Source organism: Notechis scutatus, chromosome 4 (assembly GCF_049901735.1).
Source record: "Notechis scutatus isolate UNSWTSFEM ecotype Mainland chromosome 4, rNotScu1.2, whole genome shotgun sequence".
Lineage (NCBI taxonomy): Eukaryota > Metazoa > Chordata > Lepidosauria > Squamata > Elapidae > Notechis > Notechis scutatus.
Window position 1 is genome coordinate 15,264,466 of NC_142012.1, and position 24,107 is coordinate 15,288,572.

A 24,107-nucleotide genomic window follows, 5' to 3' on the forward strand; every position below is an offset into this window, starting at 1 on the left:
TGGCTAAAGATAAAAGTAAAGGTTTCCCCTGTCTAATTGTATCCAACTATAGGGGTAGGGTTCACCTCTGTTTCTTAGCTGAGAGAGCCAGCATTGTCCAGTGACACTTCTGTGATCATGTGGCTAGCATGATTATATGCCAAAGCGCACAGAACACTGCTGTCTTCCCAGTGAAATGGTACCTATTTATCTACTTGCATTTGCATGCTTTCGAACTGCTAGGTCAAAAGCTGTGCCAAGTAATGGGAGCTCACCCATCATTGGGCGCTTGGGTATCGAACCCAAGCAGTCAGCTTTCTAGCTGACAAGCTAAGTGTGTTTAACCACTGAACTGTCACATCCCCTGTCATTACTGCTACAAGGATCCAAATCATATTTACATTGAACTTCAAGTTAAAGGGATGCTTCCAGCATTTGTTAAGGTTCAGAATATTTCACCTCTCTGGTTGACATTCTGTTACCCTAATGCTAGAGCGAAGTAATTTCCAGGGAGCTTCTGGAACAGTTAAATATTGACTTAATTATAAGGGTGAATAATCCGTATAATCTACAAAAGTCTTCTGAGGGCAAAATATTCAAAGTCTCCCCACCAAGGCTAAAGTTTGAAAAGGGATCTGCTACCAGATTCATGTATTTGTAGAGTTTCCAGAAAGTTTAAAAAGACTTTATGGACCATGACATCCAGGTTAAATATTTGGGTACTGAAAATCAATAGTTTTTGGTTGCTGTGCTATATTTAACTCTTTCTACTTTGACCTTAGATTAAAATACCCTAGATAAAACTGATTTCCAGGAACACAGAGAAGAAAACAAATAAAAACACTACCGACAAGTAGTCATGAAGTCTCCAAATTTCTACATGCGTTAGAACAGGAACATCAGCTTGCAGATGGGGGGGAAAAAACGGATAATTTTTGTTATTCCCCAAATGAATAGAAACTTTGTGCAATCAGTTGCTTGCCAGATGTCCTGTTTCCTTATTTGCATCGATTCTTAAGACAAAACATTTAAAACTAAGATCACCTCCTTGCAAAGCTGAAGCAGCACAGATCATTGCACCTATAAGCTATTTCTAAACATCATCTGTGCACCAAAATACAAACTATTTTCTTAGGTCTTAAGTTGTCTAGAAGCGACGCTGTTTTTTCCTATAGGCTTGAACTGCACTGCCACTTTGCACATCAGGTTAAAAGCGAGCATGTTGATTTTAGCTTAATCTGAAGGCAAACTTTGTTTTGTTGATCTTAGATTCTCCTTATTAGTTGGATACCTTGGCAAACCTTTTTGTAAAACCCTTTTTGCAAACAGATAGTAATTATGCCTGGGCTTTTGCAGGACGACTTAAAGAGGTCGTTTTCTGAATCCTATCAGAGGATTTTAGCTGAACAAAAATGAAAGTGTTCTTCTCCTAACAGGGACTTGATCTAACCTCCAAAATATTTTTCAATTACATAAGTTCTTCTCACTCCCATATTTCAATCTAAAAAAAAAAGACTTGCTAAGGTACAGATAGTCCTTGACTTACATCAGTTCATTTAGTGACTGTTCAAAGTTACAACAGCGTTGAAAAAAGGGACATGACCGTTTTTCACACTTACAAACTTTGCCCCATTCCCCCCTGTAGTCACGTGATCAAAATTTGGATGCTTGGCAACTGACTCACATTTATGACGGTCATAGTGTCCTGGGGTCATGTGATCCCCTTTTGCAACCTTCTGACAAGCCAAAGCAATGGGGAAGCCAGATTCACTTAACCATCACGTTACTAACTTATCAACTGCAGTGATTCACTTCACAGCAAAGCTCACTTAACAAATGTCTCGCTTAACAACAGAAATTTTGGGCTCAATTGTAGTCGCAAGATGAGGACTACTTGTATTATTGTAACTCAAAAATGCACCAAATGTTTTCAATCCGTGTTTCTCAACTTTTAGGATGTGTGGACTTCAACTCCCAGAATCCCCAGTCAGCATGCTTCACCAGCATTCTAAATGTTGTTTCTGATGTCTAAGAAGATTCTCAGTCATCCAGGTCATGGTTGTCTCAAAGGTGCTTTTTCCAGAGCTGAAGAACTTCTTCTTGGATAAGAAACAAAACATCTTCAAAGGAAAAAACCAGAAAGTCCAGTTTCCTCTTGAAAAAGAACCTTTGGGACATTGTTTCTGATGCTTCATTCTCCAAAGCAACTCAGAAAGCCAAGGTATACCTTAGGGTTAGGGTTACTCAACACATAGGCCCGGGGTGGCAAACCTATGGCATGTGTGCCAGAAGTGGCATGCAGAACCATTACTGCCGGCACACAAGCACTTGCCCAGAAAAGTTCTTTTGCGCATGTGCGCCGCCCACCTGACAGCTGATTGTCGGTTATCTGGTATGCATGCACGAGGGCGCGACAGCACGGAGACACTTGCGCATGCGCAGAAGCGCACAGTGTGGGTTGCCCGTGCATGCACAGGAGGCATGGGGAGGGCCCCCACGCGCATTGCCTTCTGGGCGATGGCACACGAGCATGAGCAGGCAAGCACATGCGCAATTATTGGCATGGGAGCCCAAAAAGGTTAGCTACCACTGACATAGGCCCACTCAAAGGGAATTTGCCCTGGTTATTGCGCTATGATTTTAATTTTATTTTCTGATCAGTTTATACGGTAGTATGTTTTATCCTTTTTGTTGATTGTTCTTAGCTGCCCAGGTGTACATATCAGCCACATACATTTTATAAATACATACATACATACATACAGCTCACAATGTATGTATGTATGTATTAAATGTATGTGGCTGATATGTACACCTTGTCCAAGACCAAGGCTGTTCAGGGAATTGGTGGACAATTGGCAAACAACAACAGCGGAAGTCTGGGCTTAGTTCTTAATATCAGAAGTACAATCAAAAATTTGCAGACAACTATCTGCCTATAAACCTTACCATGGGTACAAAAATGCCATAACGCTATGTTTACGACTTTCTCCCCCAAACGTACACTTCCACATTTATTTGTATCTGCTAATCCTGTTTCCAAGATAATATTGGAACTAGAAGGTTACACGGTTTAATCATTAGTTTCTGGCTAACTAGATTACTTATCTAAAAGGTCATAAAAAGCATTCTAATTAAGATAAATGCTTTATTTACGGGAGACCTCAAACCAACTCCTTTTTATCACAAGACGAGGGTCCTGATGTGCGTTACATGGAGACTGTTGTTCAGCTTCTGTTTCTTTCCTGGAGAGATGGATCCTGCTAATTCAGCTTTTACTGTTTCATTTCTTAAAGAATTACAACCCAAAGGAGAACCGTAATATACAAGTTAGAAAAGACGCATCTGTTTATTATTTGCAGTTTGGCAAATGGATGAGTGAGACAAAAAAAAATGGGTCAAAGGAAGGAATGACTGGTGCTGTCTTTCAGCCAAGTTGCGCCCTTCCTTTGAATTCAACAGTAGCATGTTAATACACACCAAACCTTAATGTTGCATAAGAGGGTATGAGTTAGGTTACTAAGGAAGCCACAAATAGTTACCACAGAAGTATTTTTAAAAACTTGGTTAAACGTCAACAGCCTATGGCTATTAAGTACAAGAAAGCCAAGATATTTTTTTTCAGCATTGGCAAAAACCAAAACAAAACAACCCCATTCTGCCTCCTGACAATATTGTATTCAAACTTGACTGCTATTTTCAACAAGAAGTAAGTGCCGTGATGGGCTGCAATCGGTTTAACAACTGGTTTGGTGAGCACGCACTTTGCGTGTGCACACAGCATTAAAAAAACCACCCATTTTAAGCTTGAAAAACTTACCTTCTATGTCAGTGCTGGTGAGTAAAACAGCTGAGGCATGGCAATCCGCTGTGCCACGCAAATAAGCTGAGCTAAAAAGCAGGGAAATATAGGACAGAAAAGGGCAGGGGCAGGTGGGGAGGGCCAACTGCGAACCAGTAGCAGCCTACCACTGAGTAAGTCTGAATAGAACCTGATAGCTATTTCTGTTGGGGTAGTGGTGGTGGTGATTTCTTAAGGTAAAGGTTTCCTCTGACCGATCATGTCTGACCTTTGGGGGCGGTGCTCATCTCCGTTTCTTAGGCAAGGGAACCGGGAGTCTGAAGATGCTTCCGTGGTTATGTGGCCAGCATGACTATAGGCCAGGTGCATGGGATGCTGTTAGCTTCCCACTGAAGTGGTACCTATTTATCTACTTGCATTTGCATGATTTTGAGCCGCTAGATTGGCAAGAGCTATGGTGAGTAGCAGGAGCTCCTCCTGTCATGCAACGTTCGGGTCTTGAACCCAGGATGCCAGCTTTCCAGCTGATTAGCTCAGCATCTTTAATCACTTAGCCATCATGGCCCTCTTCTTGGGTAACTTCTTGGTCACCTGGAAATAATTTCTCCCTAGGTGACCCAGTGAGATGTTTTTAAACCTATGCCAAAAAAAACGACAGTTCTAAAGATTGGCCATACTTTCTGGAAAGGACAATTTTGCTCAGTGGAGTGCAATTAATATGTATAACTTTACATTCTTTAAGAGTGTATTTCGTTCAGTTCTATGTAACTTACATCCAGAGAGATAGCCACAGAATTGTACCGCATGCCACAAAGCTATAGCTAGTCGCTGCATGATAAATATCTTGCTACCTTAACTATTTGTTAAAGATTTTGGATCAGATTTAATATATGAAGTAGTAATCTTATGCAAGTTGTTTAATTTTCAGTAATGACAGTGAAACTTCATTCTGGATGGTAATCTCAGATTTCTCAGTATTTGAGGAATCAAGAAAAGAAAAAGAAAAAAGCTGCACTGCATGTAAGTCAGCAAGCCCTTTTCACACTGATTAGTATTGTCCTATGGGGAAAAAAGCTTTGCAAATGGTAAGTTTACTTTATTACTTAACACTGCTTTTTTTTGTCAAAAAGCACTTCAGTCTCGAACTCAGGTTCTCAGCTTTCCAGTTGACAAGCTCAGAGTCTTTAACCACTGAGCCATCACATCCCCAATATATTCTCAATATGGCACATCTAATAAAATTATTTTTGAAATTCACGTTATTTTATCTTTATCATGCCATACATTTCCATGCCATCCAAACCTCAGGTTATGAACTTCTAGCTCTAAAAGTCTCTGATTTCTCAGTGACATCTATGGTTCCATCCAAAACAAACAGCATGCAGTGAAATACAACTGAAATACAGTTAACTTAACTCTCCTCCTTCCAAGATTATAGAAAGAAGAGTATTAGAATTAATAGATTAGAATTGTAAGGTGGTCAGAGTCATATGGCTGAGATGAGTGGCTATAAAAATTAGTTTAGTTTACTTTACTGTCGTTGCATTTTGTACAGTGAAATTAAATGCCATCTTCTGGGTACATCATAAATAAGAAAACTATAAAAATAAAACACAAAAACACATCCTTCACATTCTATACAATTGAACTGAAACCTTCTGATATTGCATTAATATTGCACTATAGAGTAGAATTCAATATAGTTACTCCCCGGGGATTGAAGCTGTTTTTCGGTCTATTGGTCCTTGTTTTTATTGTCCTGTACCATCTGCTAGATGGTAATAGTTCAAAAAAAGGCTGGTGCCCAGGATGAGATGGAACTTCGAGAATGTTTTGAACTTTTGTAAGGCAGCAGGAGCTATAAAGCTCTTCCAAAGAGGGGAGAGGACAACCAATGATCTTCTGGGCAATGACATTAACCCTCTGGAGTGCTTTCCTATCTGCCACTGTGCAACTGGCAAACCATACAGAGGTGCAGTAAGTTAAGATACTCTCTATGGTGCAGCGGTAGAAGGTCACCAACAATTTTTTATTCAGTTGTTGTTTCCTGAGTAGTCTCAGGTAGTATAATCTCTGCTGGGCCCTTTTGACCAGGGCTGCAAGTCAGGTCCTCTTTTATGATAACACCCAAAAACTTAAAACTGGTCATTTGCTCCACTCGGTCTCCATTGATAACCAAGGACCAAGTTATTGTTATGGTTATTTACACACCAAGAAAGCAACCCATCCAACTCATCTTGATAGGCAGACTCATCCCCACCGGAGGCGAGTCCCACCACGGTTGTATCAACTGCAAATTTAAGAATAGTATTATTGGCGTGAGTGGGAATGCAGTCCTTTACATAAAGAGTATAGAGTAAGGGCCACGCAACCCTGGGGTGAACCAGTGTTAAAATTAAGGGCTGAGGAGGTATGATTACCTAATCTGACCCTCCGAGAGCGGCCAGACAAGAAATCCATACTTCAAAGACAAATCAAACATATAATAATGGAGAGAGAGGGAGGGAGGAAGAGAGACGCTAAAATGAAGTTGTATTTATAACTGCTGTGAAGAATATTAGAAGCCACTGCTTTGTATCTTTTCTCTATTTGTTAGCTTTTTTCTTTTCTTGAATTTTTGCTTTCTCTTTGATTTTTTTTGTCTTTTCTTCGTTACATTAATTTGTAGGAGTTTGTATCTTCTTTTTAAAAGATTTCAGGAACTATTATATAATTAAAAAACCCAGAGAAGTGAAGTTCAAAGTGCTTGTTATTGGGCTTATCTGGAAGAAACAGGTATAAATAACCATTCTGCAATCCAGGTTAAAAACAAGTGACTATAATGACACCAGAAGACCAATTTCCTGTGCGCTCTTGTATATACAGCACTTTTCTAAGTGAAGGGCCATAAACAACTGATGGGAGATTACATATCTGTTTAATTGGTCACAAGTCAAAAAATCAAACTCTGTGACCAATACAGTCAGTATTTGGATTATCTTGTGTTCCAACTTAATCATTTGCAGGTGGCCATAAAAAAGCCTACTTGGTCACGTAGGCCGTTTCATCATGTTTGTGGGTTTGGTAACAGTTGCTAGAAGAATGCTGTTAGATGCTCCAGATAACTTGGCTCCAAATGACTCCAACAAAACAACATTTTAAAAGTAACAGACTTTTTATGATTAGGGCCACAGGTAAACATTTTGGTTAGCCTTAGTGACAAGCAATGACTTAAAATAGTTTGAGCCATCTTGTGTGTGTGTATGTGTGTGGAGGGGTAGGGGGGAGAGAGAGAAGGCAGGAAGGCAGGAAGGCAGGCAGGCGGCAGGCAGGCAGGCAGGCAGGCAGGCAGGCAGGCAGGCAGGCAGGCAAGGCAGAAAGAAAGAAAGAAAGAAAGAAAGAAAGAAAGAAAGAAAGAAAGAAAGAAAGAAAGAAAGAAAGAAAGAAAGAAAGAAAGAAAGAAAGAAAGAAAAAAAGAAAGAAAGAAAGAAAGAAAGAAAGAAAGAAAGGAAGGAAGGAAGGAAGGAAGGAAGGAAAGGAAAGGAAAGGAAAGGAAAGGAAAGGAAAGGAAAGGAAAGGAAAGGAAAGGAAGGAAGGAAGGAAGGAAGGAAGGAAAGAAAGAAAGAAAGAAAGAAAGAAAGAAAGAAAGAAAGAAGAAAGAAAGAAAGAAAGAAAGAAAGAAAGAAAGAAAGAAAGAAAGCCAGGGCATATGCTACTATTTTTATGTATTTTCTGCCTCAAAAAGACTTGGGAACTGAGGCAGATTTCAGATATGTACTCAACTCTGGGCTCCCACACATAAAAAGGAGAAAGAGAGGTCACCTGCAGTATATGTGAAAGCTTTGATCTGCTGTGGATAGGGAATATCGAATGGTGGTGATCCAGAAGGTAGCAGCTTATCAAGCTTGCATTTATGTTTTCCATTAGCAACTTATACCAGATCACGTCTTCAACCACATCTCTATCTAATCCTACTTCTTTCCCCAATTCAGCTGACTCGGTGAGTCATCTGCCTATACATGGATGGCAACTTCCACCAACCCTAATAGCATGGGTATTTGCATGTTGGCGAAGGATGATGGGGTGCAAGAAAATACCTCAAATGTTGAACAACCAATGGAAAAGGACATATGGAATTGGCTGAAAAGACACCACTTTTAACTAGATATGTCTTAAGGCAGGGGTGTATAACTCAAGGTCTGGCGGAGCTGCCCTAGAAAATGTTAAGGGGCCGGCCCGCGTCACTTTAGCCTGGTCTACCTGTGTCGCTTTGGCCGGGTCTACCCAATGTGAAGAGGAAATATCAGGCCAGCGTGGCTTCGGTCCAATGCAAAGAGAAAGCATGCCAGCAGTTTGGGGACTGGCATCAAAGTGGCCATGCCCACCTAGTTGGCCATGCCCAGTGAGTGGCGTCAAGCTGGCCAAGCCCCCCCGCCCCTCCCCCCAGATCAACTACAGCCCTGATGCGGCCCTCAATGAAATTGAGTTTGACACCCCTGTCTTAAGGGTGTAGGTGTGGAGTGGAAGATTGTAGCATGACATAAGAGGTTGAGACCAAAGCTTCCTTTAGGAAATCCAAGGCAATAATAAACTGGGGAGCCAGTTTGGTGTGATGGTTAAGGTGCAGACCTAGAAACAAGGAGAGAGTGAATTCTAATCTTGTTTTAAGCAACAAGGCTAGCTGGGTGACTTTGGGCCAGTTACTCTCTCAGAGCAATCCATCTCACAAGGTTGTTACTGTAGGGTAAACAGAAGGATGAGAAAGGAATGTTATTCATGTTCGCTGTCTTGAGTGACTTATAAAATAATAAAGGCAGGATAAAAATCTAATAAATACATGATACTTTGCATTGTATTAATGAATGATTAACCATTGGGCCTAACTGATAATAATGACAACAAACATTCCCTTTCATACACATTAATCTGTTAGCATTATAAAAGCAATTATGCTACGTTTACCATCATGAGTTTCAAAGCATGACTGGTGTTATAGCCAAGCCAGGTTTGTTTGATAAGAGTAAGAATATTTTCCTCAGATGAAGAAAAGAGAAGAAACCATATGTTGAACTCTTTCTGGGCCTGTTTTGTCATAACAACGTGCTCCTTTGCTCATCAGTTCCTTAAGATAAACGATAAGCCTCTAGAGGATTTCAGGAAGGCACTATTCCAATCTGCAAACAGAGTGATTAAATTTTCTGCAATATGAAAGAATTCCCTTGCACAATGTACATAATTTTATTTATTTAAATTTATTAGCTGTTGGAATATGCCAAAGAAAATATTAAATCAGAAAAATCAACCCTGAATATTAGTTTTCTGTGGGACAGATTTTTCCATTAGGTGAATGTTTTGAAACACTTCTGTCCTGGCACTAGGCCAGAAGTCTCCAAACTGGACAACTTGTGTGGACTTCAACTCCCAGAATGCCGAGGGAGTTGAGGTCCATGCTTCAATTGAGGAATTCTGGGAATTGACATACATAGGTTTTAAATCTGCTAAATTTGGAGACCCCTGACACTGGATCATAGATTCCTCCACTGCAGATATTAAAAAGCTTCAGATATGGATGGTCTTCAACATCCAGAACCACCAATGGTGAGGGGATGGCATGACCTACAAGATCAACCTCATCTGAAAGGAGGCAGATCTATAGTTTGTGAGAATTCAGATAAATTTGGGAGAGCAATCGGTTTCTGACAGAAATCTGAATAATTTTGCACCATACTGTCCCTCAGCTCAAATATATAGTAGTAAATGCCAAAGTTAATAGTTAATAATAAACTAAAAGTAATTTAAGAGAGTTTTAAGAGAAACATCCATTTACAAAACGAAACTGGAAGACTGCTCCTTGAACACATGGCACTCCCACACTGACCTCTAAGCTAAACATTTCACTACCAAAAAGGAAAAAAAAGGGTAAATGAAGATTTCTCAGCACAGAAAAGCTAACTTATTCCATATATTTTCAGATAAGTTTTCAAATGAAGGCTAGTAAACAGGCATTTTGTCTACATTGGTCAGGATTGCACAAACCAAAGTTATTCATTTAAAAAAAACCAACCAACCTAATTAATACAGTCAAAATCAAGGTTTCGGGAGAATATGATTATTGCAAAGCAGAATCTGGTTTGTTGGTCAATCCCTGAATTTTTCTTATTGCTCTAAAGGAAAGGTATGCAGGCAATTTTTAATGTTTTTTTTCTTACCCTAATATTCAGAAGCTCAAAAAAATTATATAACAAATAATATTAATATTACATCACTTTCTTCTTTTTTCAGATTACAATCTTTATGTGTCATATTTAAAAAAGGCAAAGGAACATGTTCTAATAAATATGCTTGGAAACTCAGACAGGCCAACACTTCGAACAACTATTAATGCGTTTACAGACTTGTAAACTATCTTTTAAAACTATCTTTTTATATAGCTTACTATACTGCATGCTATTTTATACAAACTTTTACTCTCAATTTCAACTACAATTTCAACTACAAGAAACTATTGTCCTGAGTTAAATAATCACAACCTCAAGGCAACTTAGAGAAGAAACAGTTGACAAGAAAGATCAAGACAGTAATATTTCATAGAGCAAACACTTGTTCCTAGCTGCCTACTCTGTTTGCAGTATAATGTTACATCATAATAAATTGCACTTCACTCTTAGACATGTGGACTGAACACAGCTTAATTAAAAGATAATTTATTTCTATCTAAACCCGAAGGAGAAAAGACTTATAGGTACATTTGTGAAAAAAAGAAGCAAAGAAGGAGAAGAATGTGCATTCTTTGCTCCTTCTTCCCCAAACATAAAACTCTGTATTTAGGTTTGTACAAACGTACATTAGTTCTACCTAGAGTAACCTAGAATTAAGGTGAATTTTCCTGACAGTGAGAACAATTAAGTGGTGGAAGGTCTTGCCTTAAGAAGTTGTGAGTGCTCCATCACTGGAGGCTTTTAAGAACAAACTGGACAGCGACTTGTCTGGAATGGGTATCGGTCTCCTGCCTAAGCAGGGGTTGGACTAGAAGACCTCCAAGGTCCCTCCCAACTCTGTTATTTTGTTATGTGTAAAATACCATTTTTATTTATTATGAGGAAAAGCCAATTGCCTGTATTTCTACAAGTCCAGTAAAGAGATAGGAAATAGAAACAATCCATAACAACAGGACAAGCAAAACATCTGGAACAACAGTCTCAGTCCAACATGACCTTGTCTAGGTGCCAATTCCATTCAGCACAGGACTATCGTACACAATTAAACCACCGTATATAAAGGATCAAAGATCAAGGCAACATGGAGAAAAATGAACGTTTTTTAAATACAAAAACGGGACGGTTCTTTTTACAGTTCGAACTCCCAACAAAAAAAATACTGAAAACTAATTTCAGAACTGAAGAAGCTTCTCGGATGAGAAGCGAAACAGCTCCAAAACAAAAAACAAAAAAACCCCCAGAAAGTCCAAGTTGCCTGGGGAGAAGGAGAAGCACCTTTGGGATGTTATTTTTATTTATTTTTTGCTCCAAAACCAGTACGATTTCATTTATTATTATTTTTGCTAAAGATCTATAGCAGGGGCTTTACACGGTATACTCTAGAGCAGTGGTTCCCAACCTTTTTTTCGCCCCGCACCCCTAAAGAAATTTCAGTCGAACCTTGCACCCCCTGAAATTTAGACTTTAGGAACTACTGAACGCGTTAAATATATGGTAGGATTGAATCTTTTCAGCTATGTATGTGACGGTCACTAAATAACGATACTTAACTCTAAAATGAAAATAAAGTTAATCCATTGCACAATAAACAAACAAACAAACAAATAAATAAATAAATAAAATAAAAAAAAATAAAAATTACCTGGACTTTTCTCGCACCCCCTGGAATATCTTCTCGCACCCCAGGTTGGGAACCCCTGCTCTAGAGAATATATTTTGCAGGCAGCTTGGCGCGGGGGGGGGCTTTTGCAGCCACACTCCTTCAAAACAGACCGAAACCCAAGAAATTTAAAGACTCCTTCTCCCCCTCCCCCCTTTTTTTTTTATTTTTTTATATTTACCTTTGCAGCGAGACGGTCTCCAAAGCCATGCCGGAAAAGTTGAAGCCTTGGGAGAGAGCTGGTTGCTTGGAGCTTTTGATTTCCTTCCGCCTCTTTTCTTTGCAGCCGGGGTCTGGCTGCTCCTTCCCCACCACACCCCCTCGGCACGGTTTGCCTTTTTTGCCCGGCAGGCACCGGCCGCCTGTCAAAGCTTTTATTTCCCTGCAAAAAAAAAAAAATAACACAACCACCGCTGGCTTCGCCTTCCTGCTCCGGCGATTCAGCTGCCAAGTTTCCGGCGCGCACGCCTTTGGCCAAGCCTCGATGGGGGTTGGCGGGGCGGCTGGGTTGCCCAGGAGCGCGGAGAGCGGGCCAAGTACCAGCCGGGCAGGGAGGCTTCCCCCTTTTCTGGCCGTGGAGATGCTTCTCTCTCTCTCTCCGGGAGCTCCAGCCTCCTGAAGCCAATTAGCGGACGCAACCGGGGACAGCCGGCTCAGCCGATCCGCTCGCTCTCCCGAGTAATCTGAAACTTTTTTCCCCCTTTGCCCGCCTGTCAAAGCGGCCAATGGGTTGGGGCGGCGGAGCTGGAGAGGGAGGCGGAACGAGCCTCGCCTTCTTCCTCCAGCTTTCCACGCGCTTTTTGGAGGCGTGGGGACTTGCAGAAACCACCCTCCCCGGGGCAGAGAGAGAGAGAGAGAGAGAGTTGTAGCTTTGCAACCAGGCGCCCGCAGCTGCTATTGATTTGATTTGTCAAACGCTTACAATATAATAGACATAAGAATAAATGTAAATATAAATACAGGAAATAGGTACGAATAATTGGGGGCCATAGGAGAGGGGCGGTAGGCACGATTGCGCGCTTATGCGTTTCATAATGATGTGCATGTATTTCAATCGGTCCTTCTTTTCATCCCGCATCGCTTGTCTTGGGGAAGAGTTAAAGGAGGCGGGTGTGGATGGGTGGGGTGGGGGGCTCGCCAGATCCAGCCCTGGGCTATGGAACAGTCTGGCCCGATGGAGGGTGATCTCAGCCCAGCTCTCCCTCGTCCCCACCGCCCGGGCTCCAAACCATTAAGCCCCGCTCGTGGGCAGGTCGCGTCTTTGTGGGCAGTGGATTATGGTGACTGTAGTTCAACAATCCCAGTCCCCCTTTTCCTTCCTTTACCCCCCCCCTCAAGAGGACGCAGCCATGCCAGGGGAAGAGGGCGCGATCCGCACAAAGCAACGAGAACCTGGGGCGCGAAGGAACATAGAATCATAGGGTTGGAACTGAAGGGACCTTTGAGGTCTTCTAGTCCAACCCCCCTGCTCGATCAGGAGACCCTAAAACAAAACAAAACAAAAAAACCAAAACATTTGTTCTATGGTTTTAACGTTTATTCTGCGCAAGGGCTTTCCTTGGTATAGCAAAAAAAATAAATAAATAAATAAATAACTTTGCTGCCCAAAGAGCCTTTTCTTGCCATGGGAGGAAGGCAACAGCAGGCCACAGGCTCACACCGGGTTGGGGGGGGAACAGCTGCGTTTGGATCCAGAGGCGCCTCGGCGCAAAGGGACTGTGGGCAGCTGGTCTGCCTGATGTAGAGCGCGGTGTGTATGTGTGTGTATAATCTCCTGCCCTCCATCTGGAGATGATTGATTCAAGGGAAAAGAGGGCAGAAAATGGAAATCCCCCCCCCCCCAAATCCTGCCGCCTCGGGTCCAAAGCTCCAGAAGTTTTTGGCCGAAGGAGGAGAGCATATCCCACACGCTTCCCATTCGAAGACGAGGCTTTCCGAGCCGCGGGACTTTGCCACAAGCCGGCTTGACATCACGTCATGCACGTTGCTCTCATTCCCTGGCGGGGAGGAGGAAGAGAGGCCGGAGGAAACAGACGTGACCGGGACACGCACCACACATACAGCCTGTCCTCCGTCTCTCTCTCTCCTTCTTCCAAGCAGTGCCTTGGCGCTTTAGGTACCAAGCGGCGCTCCTGATGGAAAAGCCACCTTTTAAAACTTTCCAACTTTCCTCCCCTAGCAACCAAAACTAGCTGCATAAAGACATTTAAAAAAAAAAGATTTAACTCACACGAGGGTACAATCCGGCTACACTCCCATATTAACCATAAACCACTCAATTACCTGTTGGTTTTATGCGTTTTGGGATTACTGATGTTGTCCCCTTTTGTATCCTTTGCCATTAACTTTCTGTGGAAATATTGTGATGGTTTCTGGGTTTTGCAGAGGAGGGCAAACTGAGTAAGTAAACCTGAGATAAAAGTCTGATAATAGATATTTTAAAAACCTAAATAAAACTTTTAGCACTCAAAGTTGTAGATTTCTTGAACAAGCACATATACTCAAAAACAGGCACTGTTAATAGGCCAAATACATTTTGTTTATTTATTCTTTTTTATGCCACTTTTGATACTTTGTTCCTCACAATAACAAACTTGTGAGGTGGGTTGGGCTGAGAAGAGGGACTGGCCCAAAGTCACCCAGTCTGCTTAAGGGGAAACTAGAATTCAGTCTCCTGGTTTCTAGCCAGCACCTTAACTACTATACTAAAGTCACTCTTATTGCCCTTTGTGAAATTATTTCACTATTTGAGCATTGGGCAAGACATTTCTAGTGTAGGTTTAGATCAGGGGTCTTCAAACTTGACAGTTTTAAGACTTGTGGATTTCAACTCCCAAAATTCCTCCTCCGGTCATGTGTAAGCTCAGGAATTCTGGGAGTTGAAATCCACAAATCTTAAACTTGTCAAGTTTGAAGACACTTGGCTTAGATTCTGTGTTTGCTGACATGAAAACCCCCCAACCTTCTACAGGTAGTCCTCTGTTGAAGCATTTGGAGGTTCAATGACCCTCTAAAACAGGGGCATCAAACCCAAGGCCTGGGTGCCAGATCTGGCCTGTGGGGTGCTTAGATCTGGCCCGCAGGAAACAGCAAAGGATGGGCCAGTGGTGCCTCTGCCAGTGAAAAAAGGAGCACAGGAGCCCGTTTTTGCTGGCAGAGCGCTTGGGCGCCCACAGGCACCCCCCACCAACACGAGTAATGTCATGCTGGCCACGCCCACCCCGGCTCTCCGAGATCAAACACAGCCCTGATGCGGCCCTCGGTGAAATTGAGTTTGACACCCTTCTCTAAAAGGATGCAATAGATCAGCTGTCTAAAGAAGGAATATAAATCTTCCCATTCCCCACTATCCTGTCAGAACTGAAGAAGCTTCTTAGATGAGAAGCGAAACATCTTCAAAGAAAAAAATGAGGAAGTCCAGTTGCCTCCTGAAAAAAGCATCTTTGGGACATCCATGACCTGGATTGAGAATCTCTACGGACTTTTAGTTCACTTAGTGACCATTCAAAGTTACAATGGCATTGAAAAAAACTTATGACCATTTTTCACACTTAACAATTGTTGCATCATCACGGTTATGTGATCAAAATTCAGATGCTTGGCAATTGACTCACATTTATGACAGTTGAAGTGCCCTGTGGTCATGGGATCCCCTTTTGCGACCTCCTGACAAGCAAAGTCAGTGAGGAAGCCAGATTCACTTTAACAATCGTGTTACTAACTTAACAACAGCAGAGATTCACTTAACTGTGGCAAGAAAGGTCGTAAAATGCTGCAAAATTCACTTAAACGTCTCGCTTAGCAACAGAAATGTCGTAAGTGAAGGACTCCTTGACTTTGCCATTTGATGTGGGATAAATATGGAAAACATGTAAAGGCTTGCTTTTAGCTATCCCTTTCAGTAAATCATTTCCTTAAGTCTAAGTTGGTGTGTTATGTTTAGTTATCAACAATAGCTTAATAAATAATTCCTGAACAATGGAGTCACATATACCACTTAACAAAATATTCCTGCCACAAGACACACATCCTGGTACATGATAAATCTGTCAACTGATCTTCAACCATACTATGGCTCAGAAGACTGGGAAAATCCAGTGAGTCAACTATTATTTTTGCACGTGCATAGAATCTTAGCAGTTGCAACGTTTGCTTGCAGGCATCCTCAATTTAAAATCTGTTTGTGAGATCTAGTTTAGTTTAGTTTACTTTATTGTCATTGCACATCGTACAATGAAATTAAATGCCATCTTCAGTGTACATCATACATAAGAAAACTATAAAAATAAAACAAACACATTCTTCGCATTCTATATAATTGAATTGAAAACCCCTGATATTGCATTAATATTGCACTATATAGTAGAATTCAACAGAGTTACTGCCCTGGGATAGAAGCTGTTTTTCAGCCTATTTGTCCTTGTTTTTATTATCCTGTGCCGTCTGCCAGATGGTAATAGTTCAAAAAAAGGGTGCCCAGGATGAGATGGATCTTTGAGAATGTTTTGAACTTTCTTAAGGCAGCGGGAGCTATAAAGCTCTTCCAAAGAGGGGAGAGGGCTACCAGTGATCCTCTGGGCAATGATGTTAGCCCTCTGGAGTGCTGTCCTGTCTGCTACTGTACAATTAGCAAACCATGCATTCCGAGAAAAATTAAGGTCCCCGTGTTTTGAAGGAGGAAAATATTTCTCCACTAGAACCAACAGCCCAGATAGCAGATGTAGTCACATTAACAGGGGCCTCTTTTGAGTTTGAGAGAGCTCTATGAAGCTTAGAAAACATTCATATTTTCATATTATTGAATCTTCTAAAATACAGGTAGTCCTCGATTTACGACCATAACTGATACCAGAATTATGGTTATTAGGTCGTGGTCATTAAGCAGGTTACCATGTGGTCCTCACTGATTTTACGACCTTTTTGCTGCAGTTGTTAAGCAAACATTGAGGTCATTAAATAAACCCATTAAGGTCATTAAATAAAGTCCATGGGCCACCCCCCCCTTTTTTTGCTGGAAACCAGAAGTAAATGCAAACTTCTAGCAAAAGATGCCCCCAATTGCAGTCATGTGACTATGGGATTCTGGAAACAGACGTAAAAACAGATTGGTCATCTGTCGCCCAAATGAGATCATGTGCTGGGGAATCTGTCAGAACTTCCAAACTGATCATAAGTAGTTCTGGAGAGATCCATTGTAATTTCGAATAATCCCTAAGTAAAAGTAAAGGTTCCCCTTGCACATACGTGCTAGTTGTTTTTGGCTCTAGGGGGCGGTGCTCATCTCCATTACAAAGCCGAAGAGCCAGCGCTGTCCAAAGACGTCTCCATGGTCATGTGGCCGGCATGACTAAACACCGAAGGCGCACGGAATGATGTTACCTTCCCACCAAAGTGGTCCCTATTTTTCTCCTTGCATTTTTTATGTGCTTTCAAACTGCCAGGTTGGCAGAAGCTGGGACAAGTAACGGGAGCTCACTCCGTTACGCGGCACTAGGGATTCGAATTGTCAAGCTGCCAACCTTTCCGATCGACAAGCTTAGCATCTTAACCACTGAGCCACCCCGTCCCTAATGGCCTATGAATACGAGAACATGTTGGGAATTAATTTTAAAAGATGTAAGGATAAATCAGGGGTGGGGAACAATGCTGGCTCAGGAATTCTGGGAGTTGAAGTCTATAAGTCATAAAGGGGCCATCGTTCAGCGCTCCTGGGATAAAGGTTCCTGGTGAATACACAGACATGTTACTGGCAACAATACAAAGTAATTTGCCACAGGCTTCTTCTGGATATCTTTGCAGTTGTTCATTTTAGACAACAACCCTGATATTTCTTAATGGCATCTCATTTAAATAATAGTGCTACCCAATGATCATTTAGAGAGAATGTGAGAACATGTCACATTTAGGATCTTGAAGTAACTGCTGGAAACTACACTTATAGCCATAGAGATATTTACAGTGCACAAAGATAGTACAGTCATACTTTAACCTCAAAAATGTGCCCAATGATGAAGCTATAATTAAAATAATATATAGCTATCATTTGTTGAATATATCTGCAAACAGAATAGAATAACAGAGTTGGAAGGGACCTTGGAGATTTTGTAATCCAACCCACTGCCTAGGCAGGAAACCCTACACTACTTCAGACAAATGGTTATCCAATCTCTTCTTAAAAACTTCCGGTGTTGGAGCATTTACAACTTTTGAAGGCAAATCATTCCACTGATTAATTGTTCTGTCAGGAAATTCCTCCTTAATTCCAGGTTGCTCCTCTCCTTGATTAGCTTCCACCCACTGCTTCTTGTCCTGTCCTCAGGTGCTTTGGAGAATAGCTTGACTCCCTCTTCTTTGTGGCAACCCCTGAGATAATCGGAACACTGCTATCGTGTCTCCCCTAGTCCTTCTTTTAATTAAACTAAACCGTTCTTCATATGTTTTAGCCTCCAGTCCCCTAATCCTCTTTGGTGTTCTTCTCTGCACTCTTTCTAGAATCTCAACATCTTTTTTACATCGTGGCGACCAAAACTGGATGCAATGCCACTTTATAATGCCTGATAAGGCCATGAAAAAGTTGGCCTTACCAGGCATTATAAAGTGGTATTAACACTTCACATGATCTTAATTCTATCCCTCTGTTTATGCAGCCTAGAACTGTGTTGGCTTTTTTTGGCAGCTGTTGCAGACTGCTGGCTCATATTTAAATGATTGTCCACTAGGAGTCCAAGATTCCTCTCAGTTACTACTATTGGGCAAGGTACCACATATACCATACTGTATATGTGGTACCTTGTATCACATACTTGTATACTGTATCTGTATTCAGGGGTGGGATTCTACCAGTTTGGCCCGGTTTGGGGGAACCGGTAGCTCAGAGGATCAGGTGTGAGCGAACCGTTCCCTCTGACAATCAGCTGTCGGGCCCACCTGCCCGCCCTGGTTCTAGTCTGTGCTTTATATCCTGGTTTCAAGCTCAGCTGATTCACCTGGATTGCCGCGCGTCAACTGTTTAACACAGAGAGATTGCTGGACAAAGTAAATGTTACACTGGTTGAATCGCACCCTTGTCTGTATTCATATGTCTGTGTGTGCATCTGTGAATATGTTTTTCTTTCTTACTAGCTTTTTTTTTACAACATGTATTTTTAATTGAATGTAATTGAGCACATTTTTATTTAAATACTGATTTGTACTGCTGACGACAAGGAAGGCCCTGCTAATGATTTATACTTTCACCAAATATCAATAAAGTCTGGTTTATAAAACGATTCTGTGGCCCTGAAAAACAGGCCTTCCTTCCCAACTGCAATGGCTGAAATTATCAGTCAAGATTATATCAATCCAGATTAAGGTTGAAGACAAAAGGTCACTTGATTAAACTAACATGTATCATCTTCTACAATAATAAGGAATCAGATAGGCAAGTTTGCTTTCTTCTCTTTCTTCTCCAATATCCATTAAAGCATGTTAAGTCCTTAAAATGCAAGTACCTTTACTGCCAAATTTGTTATATTAAGCAAACCTTTATCTCTCTCCAATCTTGGAATTTGCTCTACGTGGCAATTTTAAGATAGAACTTGAACATTTACTTTTCTTTATTGCACAAGCCTCAGTGTATCCAGAACGAGCCAGTCATCAGGTTTTATCGGGAAAAAAAGAATGAAAGGAAGGAATTTTCCATCTAATCAAAAACAGATCAAGCAGTGAAAGCTTATCTGCAGCTTTTTTTTCCCAGGTCACCTATCCATTATAAAAAACCGTGAGATCTAAAAATGACAGGGTATTAAATATCACAGAAGTCTGTAAAGGAAACTCATCTTATTTTTTTTTAGTTTATTCTTTCACATGAATGCTAAGATTTGGATGTTAAACAACTATTGTCTCTACTCCTTTTACGGTTCTTTTGATAGAATCCAGGTTCCAATTGTGCAGAATCAAGAGCTCTGGATCAAAAGACCTAGGAACAATATGGTTTGTTTGCTTTGGATTTAGTGTAATGCTTGGACCCACCCATTAGGGCTTGGTGTTATATGCGAATCGGGCTACTGGTAATTTTTCACTCTGATCTATATCACCCATTTCTTTTTCTTTCTTTCTATAATATCTGACAAGAAGGGAAGTGTGGTTTATTGAAATCAGTTATAGATTAACCAGGAGTTTTTGCAGGGGATGATCAACAAGTCAAGAGGAAGATCACACTTTTATAACTGAAGTTCCTCACCTCCATTTGTAGGCATGTTATGACACAGGTAAAAAGGTCCAGGAAAAGAGTCTTTTCTGCCCTGACTTCCACCCTCTGGAACAGGGGTGTCAAATTGGATTTGTTTGAGGGCCGGATCAGCATTACAGTTCTCTTCTGCGGGCTGGCCGGGTGGGGGTGGGGGAAGCAGGACAGACATCTCCAGTACCCTGTCAATCAAAATGGAGTGCAGGGGGGCCGTACGCAGCCCCTCGTGCCCCGTTTTGGCCAGCAAAGTGCTGCAGGAGACCATCCGGGCCGATAATGAGCTGCAAGGAGCCTACATGCCACCTTGTACCCTGTTTTGGCTGCCAGAGGCACCACGGACTGGTCCATTGCTATTTCCAGGCCGGCCCTGCAGGCCTGATTGAAGCACCCCTCAGGCCGGATCTGGCCCACAGGCCTTGAGTTTGACACCCCTGCTCTGGAACAATGCGCCGCCCCGTCATGAGATCTGTGCTCACATATTTGTACTGAAGCCTGGCACCCCAATGGGAGAACGTCACTTTGGTGGTAGCTGGTTAACAGAGTAATAGAAGACCCCACCTGCTGGAACTGTGTATCTGGCTACCTTCCTCCCCATCTTTGTCAATTTTAAATCAATATTAATGTTTCAATTTATTGTTTTAATTTTGAATGTTTCACACGTTTTTTTAATGATTGTAAGCTGCCTAGAGTCACCTCCAGGCTAGATGGTTGGAATTTAAGACAGACAGACAGACAGTAGATAGGTAGGTAGACAGATGAACGGATGTAGAAGATGGGTAGGTAGGTAGGTAGGTAGGTAGGTAGGTAGGTAGGTAGGTAGATAGATAGATAGATAGATAGATAGATAGATAGATAGATAGATAATTAGATGTGGATAGGTAGGTGAGTTGGTGGATGGGTGGTTAGATGGATGGATAGATGGATTGGGCTTCAATTGTGATGCTGTCACTTTTATTTCTTTAAATGCTCCCATTAAAACTGAAGATTGGAAATAATAATCTGATCCTGATATTTGCCTATCTAGACGGATTTTTTTTTACCATATAATAAAGTTTCACATTTCCTATGTCTACAGAAGAACGAAGAGAGAAAAAGAGAGAAATTGCATAATTTTCCATTATGTTTGAATTACAAGTAGAAGCTCAGGTTTCTAAAGCCTCAGAGTAATAACTGTAATAAGAGGGATAGCCTATTTCAGAAACTTTGCAGTATGCTTACATTTCTGTACTTATCCAAACACCTTTTCCAATTCTGTGAGATTTGATTAAGACAGGGGTCCTCAAACTTGACAGCTTTAAGTCTTGTGCACTCCAACTCCCAGAATTCCTCCTCCAGTCATGTTAGCTCAGGAATTCTGGGAGTTGAAGGCCACAAGTCTTAAACTTGCCAAGTTTGAAGACCCTTGGATTAAGAAGTAAATTAATAGGTCATAACTGTAACCTGGTATATTTACCACTATGTAAAATTACAAATGAAAGTCAGTATTTGTTAGTTTATAACTCAGTAACAATTGTAATTTCCTATCAAAATCTCTGAAAGAGATGATGGCAAATGACATCTTGGTTTTTACAAAGTATGAATCTTACAGTACAACTATAAGAATCAAACTTGTATTAAAATGGCTTTTAAAATGGTGGGGGGTGGGAAATGTATTGTCTCAGTTAAGAAATTATTTTGGCATGGAAATGCTTGAGATAACATTTGTAAAGGTATGTGGATAGTGCCACTATATAGTTTAATGCAGGGGTCTTCAACCTTGGCAACTTTAAGACTTGTGGACTTCAACTCCCAGAGTTCCTCAGCCAGTTGGCTGAGAAATTCTGGGAATTGAAGTCCACAAGTCTTAAAGTTGCCAAGATTGGAGACCCCTGATTTAATGGATAAAGAACACTAGATTTAATTGAATCAAAAAGTCAACAATTCCCTAACGAAGCCTACACTGTAGCTTCCCAGCTATTGCCTCTTCTAAACTTTCTGTGATAAAATGAAATGATTTATAAATCTGCAAATTAAAAAAAACATATAACCTTATTGATTATTAAATGCTAATTTGAGGTTTATTAATGTAAAAATGTTAGTGGAGAAATTTGTAGGATCCCATCTGGACCAGTCATTTAATCTTCTGAGGTTTAGTAGTTTAGTTTTCCAAGCTTTCAGACTTGCTCTGGAGTTCATCCTAGGGAAAATACTACACACAAAATAGCCCAGTTCCCTGAGGATCAGAGGTGGTATTCAGCAGGTTCTGACCAGATCTGGAGAACCGATACAGAAATTTTGAGTAGTTCGGAGAACCAGCAAATCCCACCTCTGACTGGCCCCGCCCCCATCTATTCTCTGCCTCCAAAGTCCCAGCTGATTGGCTGGGTCTTCTTTTGTTGCCCTGCACAGGAGAACGGAGCTGGAAAGCAGGTTAGTGGGATGGGGAGGGAATGGGGATTTTGCAGTATCCTTCCCCGCCCAGCAAGCCTCACCACGTCCAGCAAGCCACGCCCAGAACTGGTAGTAAGAACTGGTAGTAAGCATTTTTGAACTGGTAGTAAGCATTTTTGAATCCCACCACTACTGAGGATGGGTTCCAGCACAAGTCCCAAAAGCTCAGAACGCCAAACCTCTGATCCCGGTGACTGACCCAGATTGGATCCTGCAACATTATCCTGGGACACGTATATATGCCTTTATTCGCGGTAGGAATTTGTGTTTCTAAACTAGCTTTGATTCAAAATATCCTGCAGGGCCTTTCACACCAACCATCCCCTCCCACTGTCTATATTTCATGACTAGAGAATCACAGGCTTGCAACTTTCCAAATCAAGGAAAATAAGGACTACAAACGTTGACAGATGCCGGCCTCCCTTATGAACTTATCCAAAGAAAATTATTAGTCATCTGCATATAAGTAGGTCAGGAGTTCATTATACACTTGAACTAAATCACTAAAAAAGTAGGATGACAGTTAAATCAGAACGCCTGAAACTGATATTTTTTTTAAAAAAATAATGTTCTTTAACTTCTGAAGCTATAATTGTTAACATTTTTAGAGTCTGGAGTATCATTCTTATTTCAGGAAGAATGTCTATATCTCCACTGATTTCAACGAGCAATTGCAATACCGTAGGTAGATCTTGCTTTTATTTATACAAGAATTTACGAGTGCTGTGTTGCACCATAAATGATGACTTTTATTTAGTCATTTTTTAGTCATTCCTTGCCTTCTCTGTTTTTCTGCACTGTTTTATAACAAAATGGTACTTACAAATAACAATCTTGCCTTTATTTAGAATAGGGACAACACTGGCTCCCACTTTGACACCCTTTCACAGGGCCTGAAAGTCTTGGTTTTTCCAATAGGCCTGGGGACCCCAGATTGGGATGGAGCCCATCAAATGTCTGATTTGATTGTTGATCAGAGAGTGGGAAGTGGTTGCTTTTTATTGCTTTTTATATTGTGTTTTTTAATCTTTGTAAGTCACCCTAAGTCACTGAATGTGACTTGGCGGCTATATAAATTTTCAATCAGACTACAATGGAAGGGACCTTGGAGGTCACCTAGTCCAACCCTCTGCTCAAGCAGGAGACACTACACCATTTCAGACAAGTGGTTATCCAGTCTCTTCTTAAAAACTTCAAGTGATGAAGAATCCACAACTTCCTGAAGGCAAGCTGTTCCACTGGTTAATTGTCCTCACTGTGAGGAAATTTCGCCTTAATTCCAGGTTGCTTCTCTCCTTGATTAGTTTCCATCCATTGTTTCTTGTCCTGACTTCTGGTGCTTTGGAAAATAACTTGACCCCCCCTCTTCTTTGTGGCAGCCTCTCAAATATTGGAATACTACTATCATGTCCCCACTAGCCCTTCTTTTCTCGAGACTAGCCAAACCCAAATCCTGCAACCGTTCTTCAAATGTTTTAGTCTCCAGGCCTTTAATCCTCTTAGTTGCTCTTCTTCTACGCAGTTTTCACCAAAGTCTCAACATCTTTTTTGTAATGTGGTGACCAAAACTGTATGCAGTATTTCAGGTGTGGCTTTACTAAGGCTTTATAAAGCAATACTAATACTTCATGTGATTTTGATTCTACGATGCTATTTATGCAACCAAGTATTAGCTTTTTGGGCTGCCGCCACACGCTGCTGTTTTCATTTGTATTTAATTTGTATTTGTATTTATTTGTGTTTAATAAAAAAAATAAAAACATAAGCAGCAAAAGCAGCTGGGATTCAGAACTATTGATTATATTGCATATT

The 24,107-nt window shown here is 41.1% G+C and overlaps 1 protein-coding gene across 7 annotated transcripts in view; it reads right to left on the reverse strand.

The window, feature by feature from the left end:
- The window catches only part of FAM13A (family with sequence similarity 13 member A), a 142,110-nt gene that overhangs the window by 57,906 nt on the left and 60,097 nt on the right, over window positions 1-24,107 (reverse strand). For 3 of the 7 annotated variants that reach the window (XM_026672645.2, XM_087962861.1, XM_026672642.2), the window contains one exon: window positions 11,820-12,020. The exons of the other annotated variants lie outside the window; for them this stretch is intronic. In XM_026672645.2, coding sequence (XP_026528430.1) covers window positions 11,820-12,020 — 201 coding nt within the window. The remainder of the gene's footprint in view (window positions 1-11,819; window positions 12,021-24,107) is intronic. 7 annotated transcript variants of the gene reach the window in all.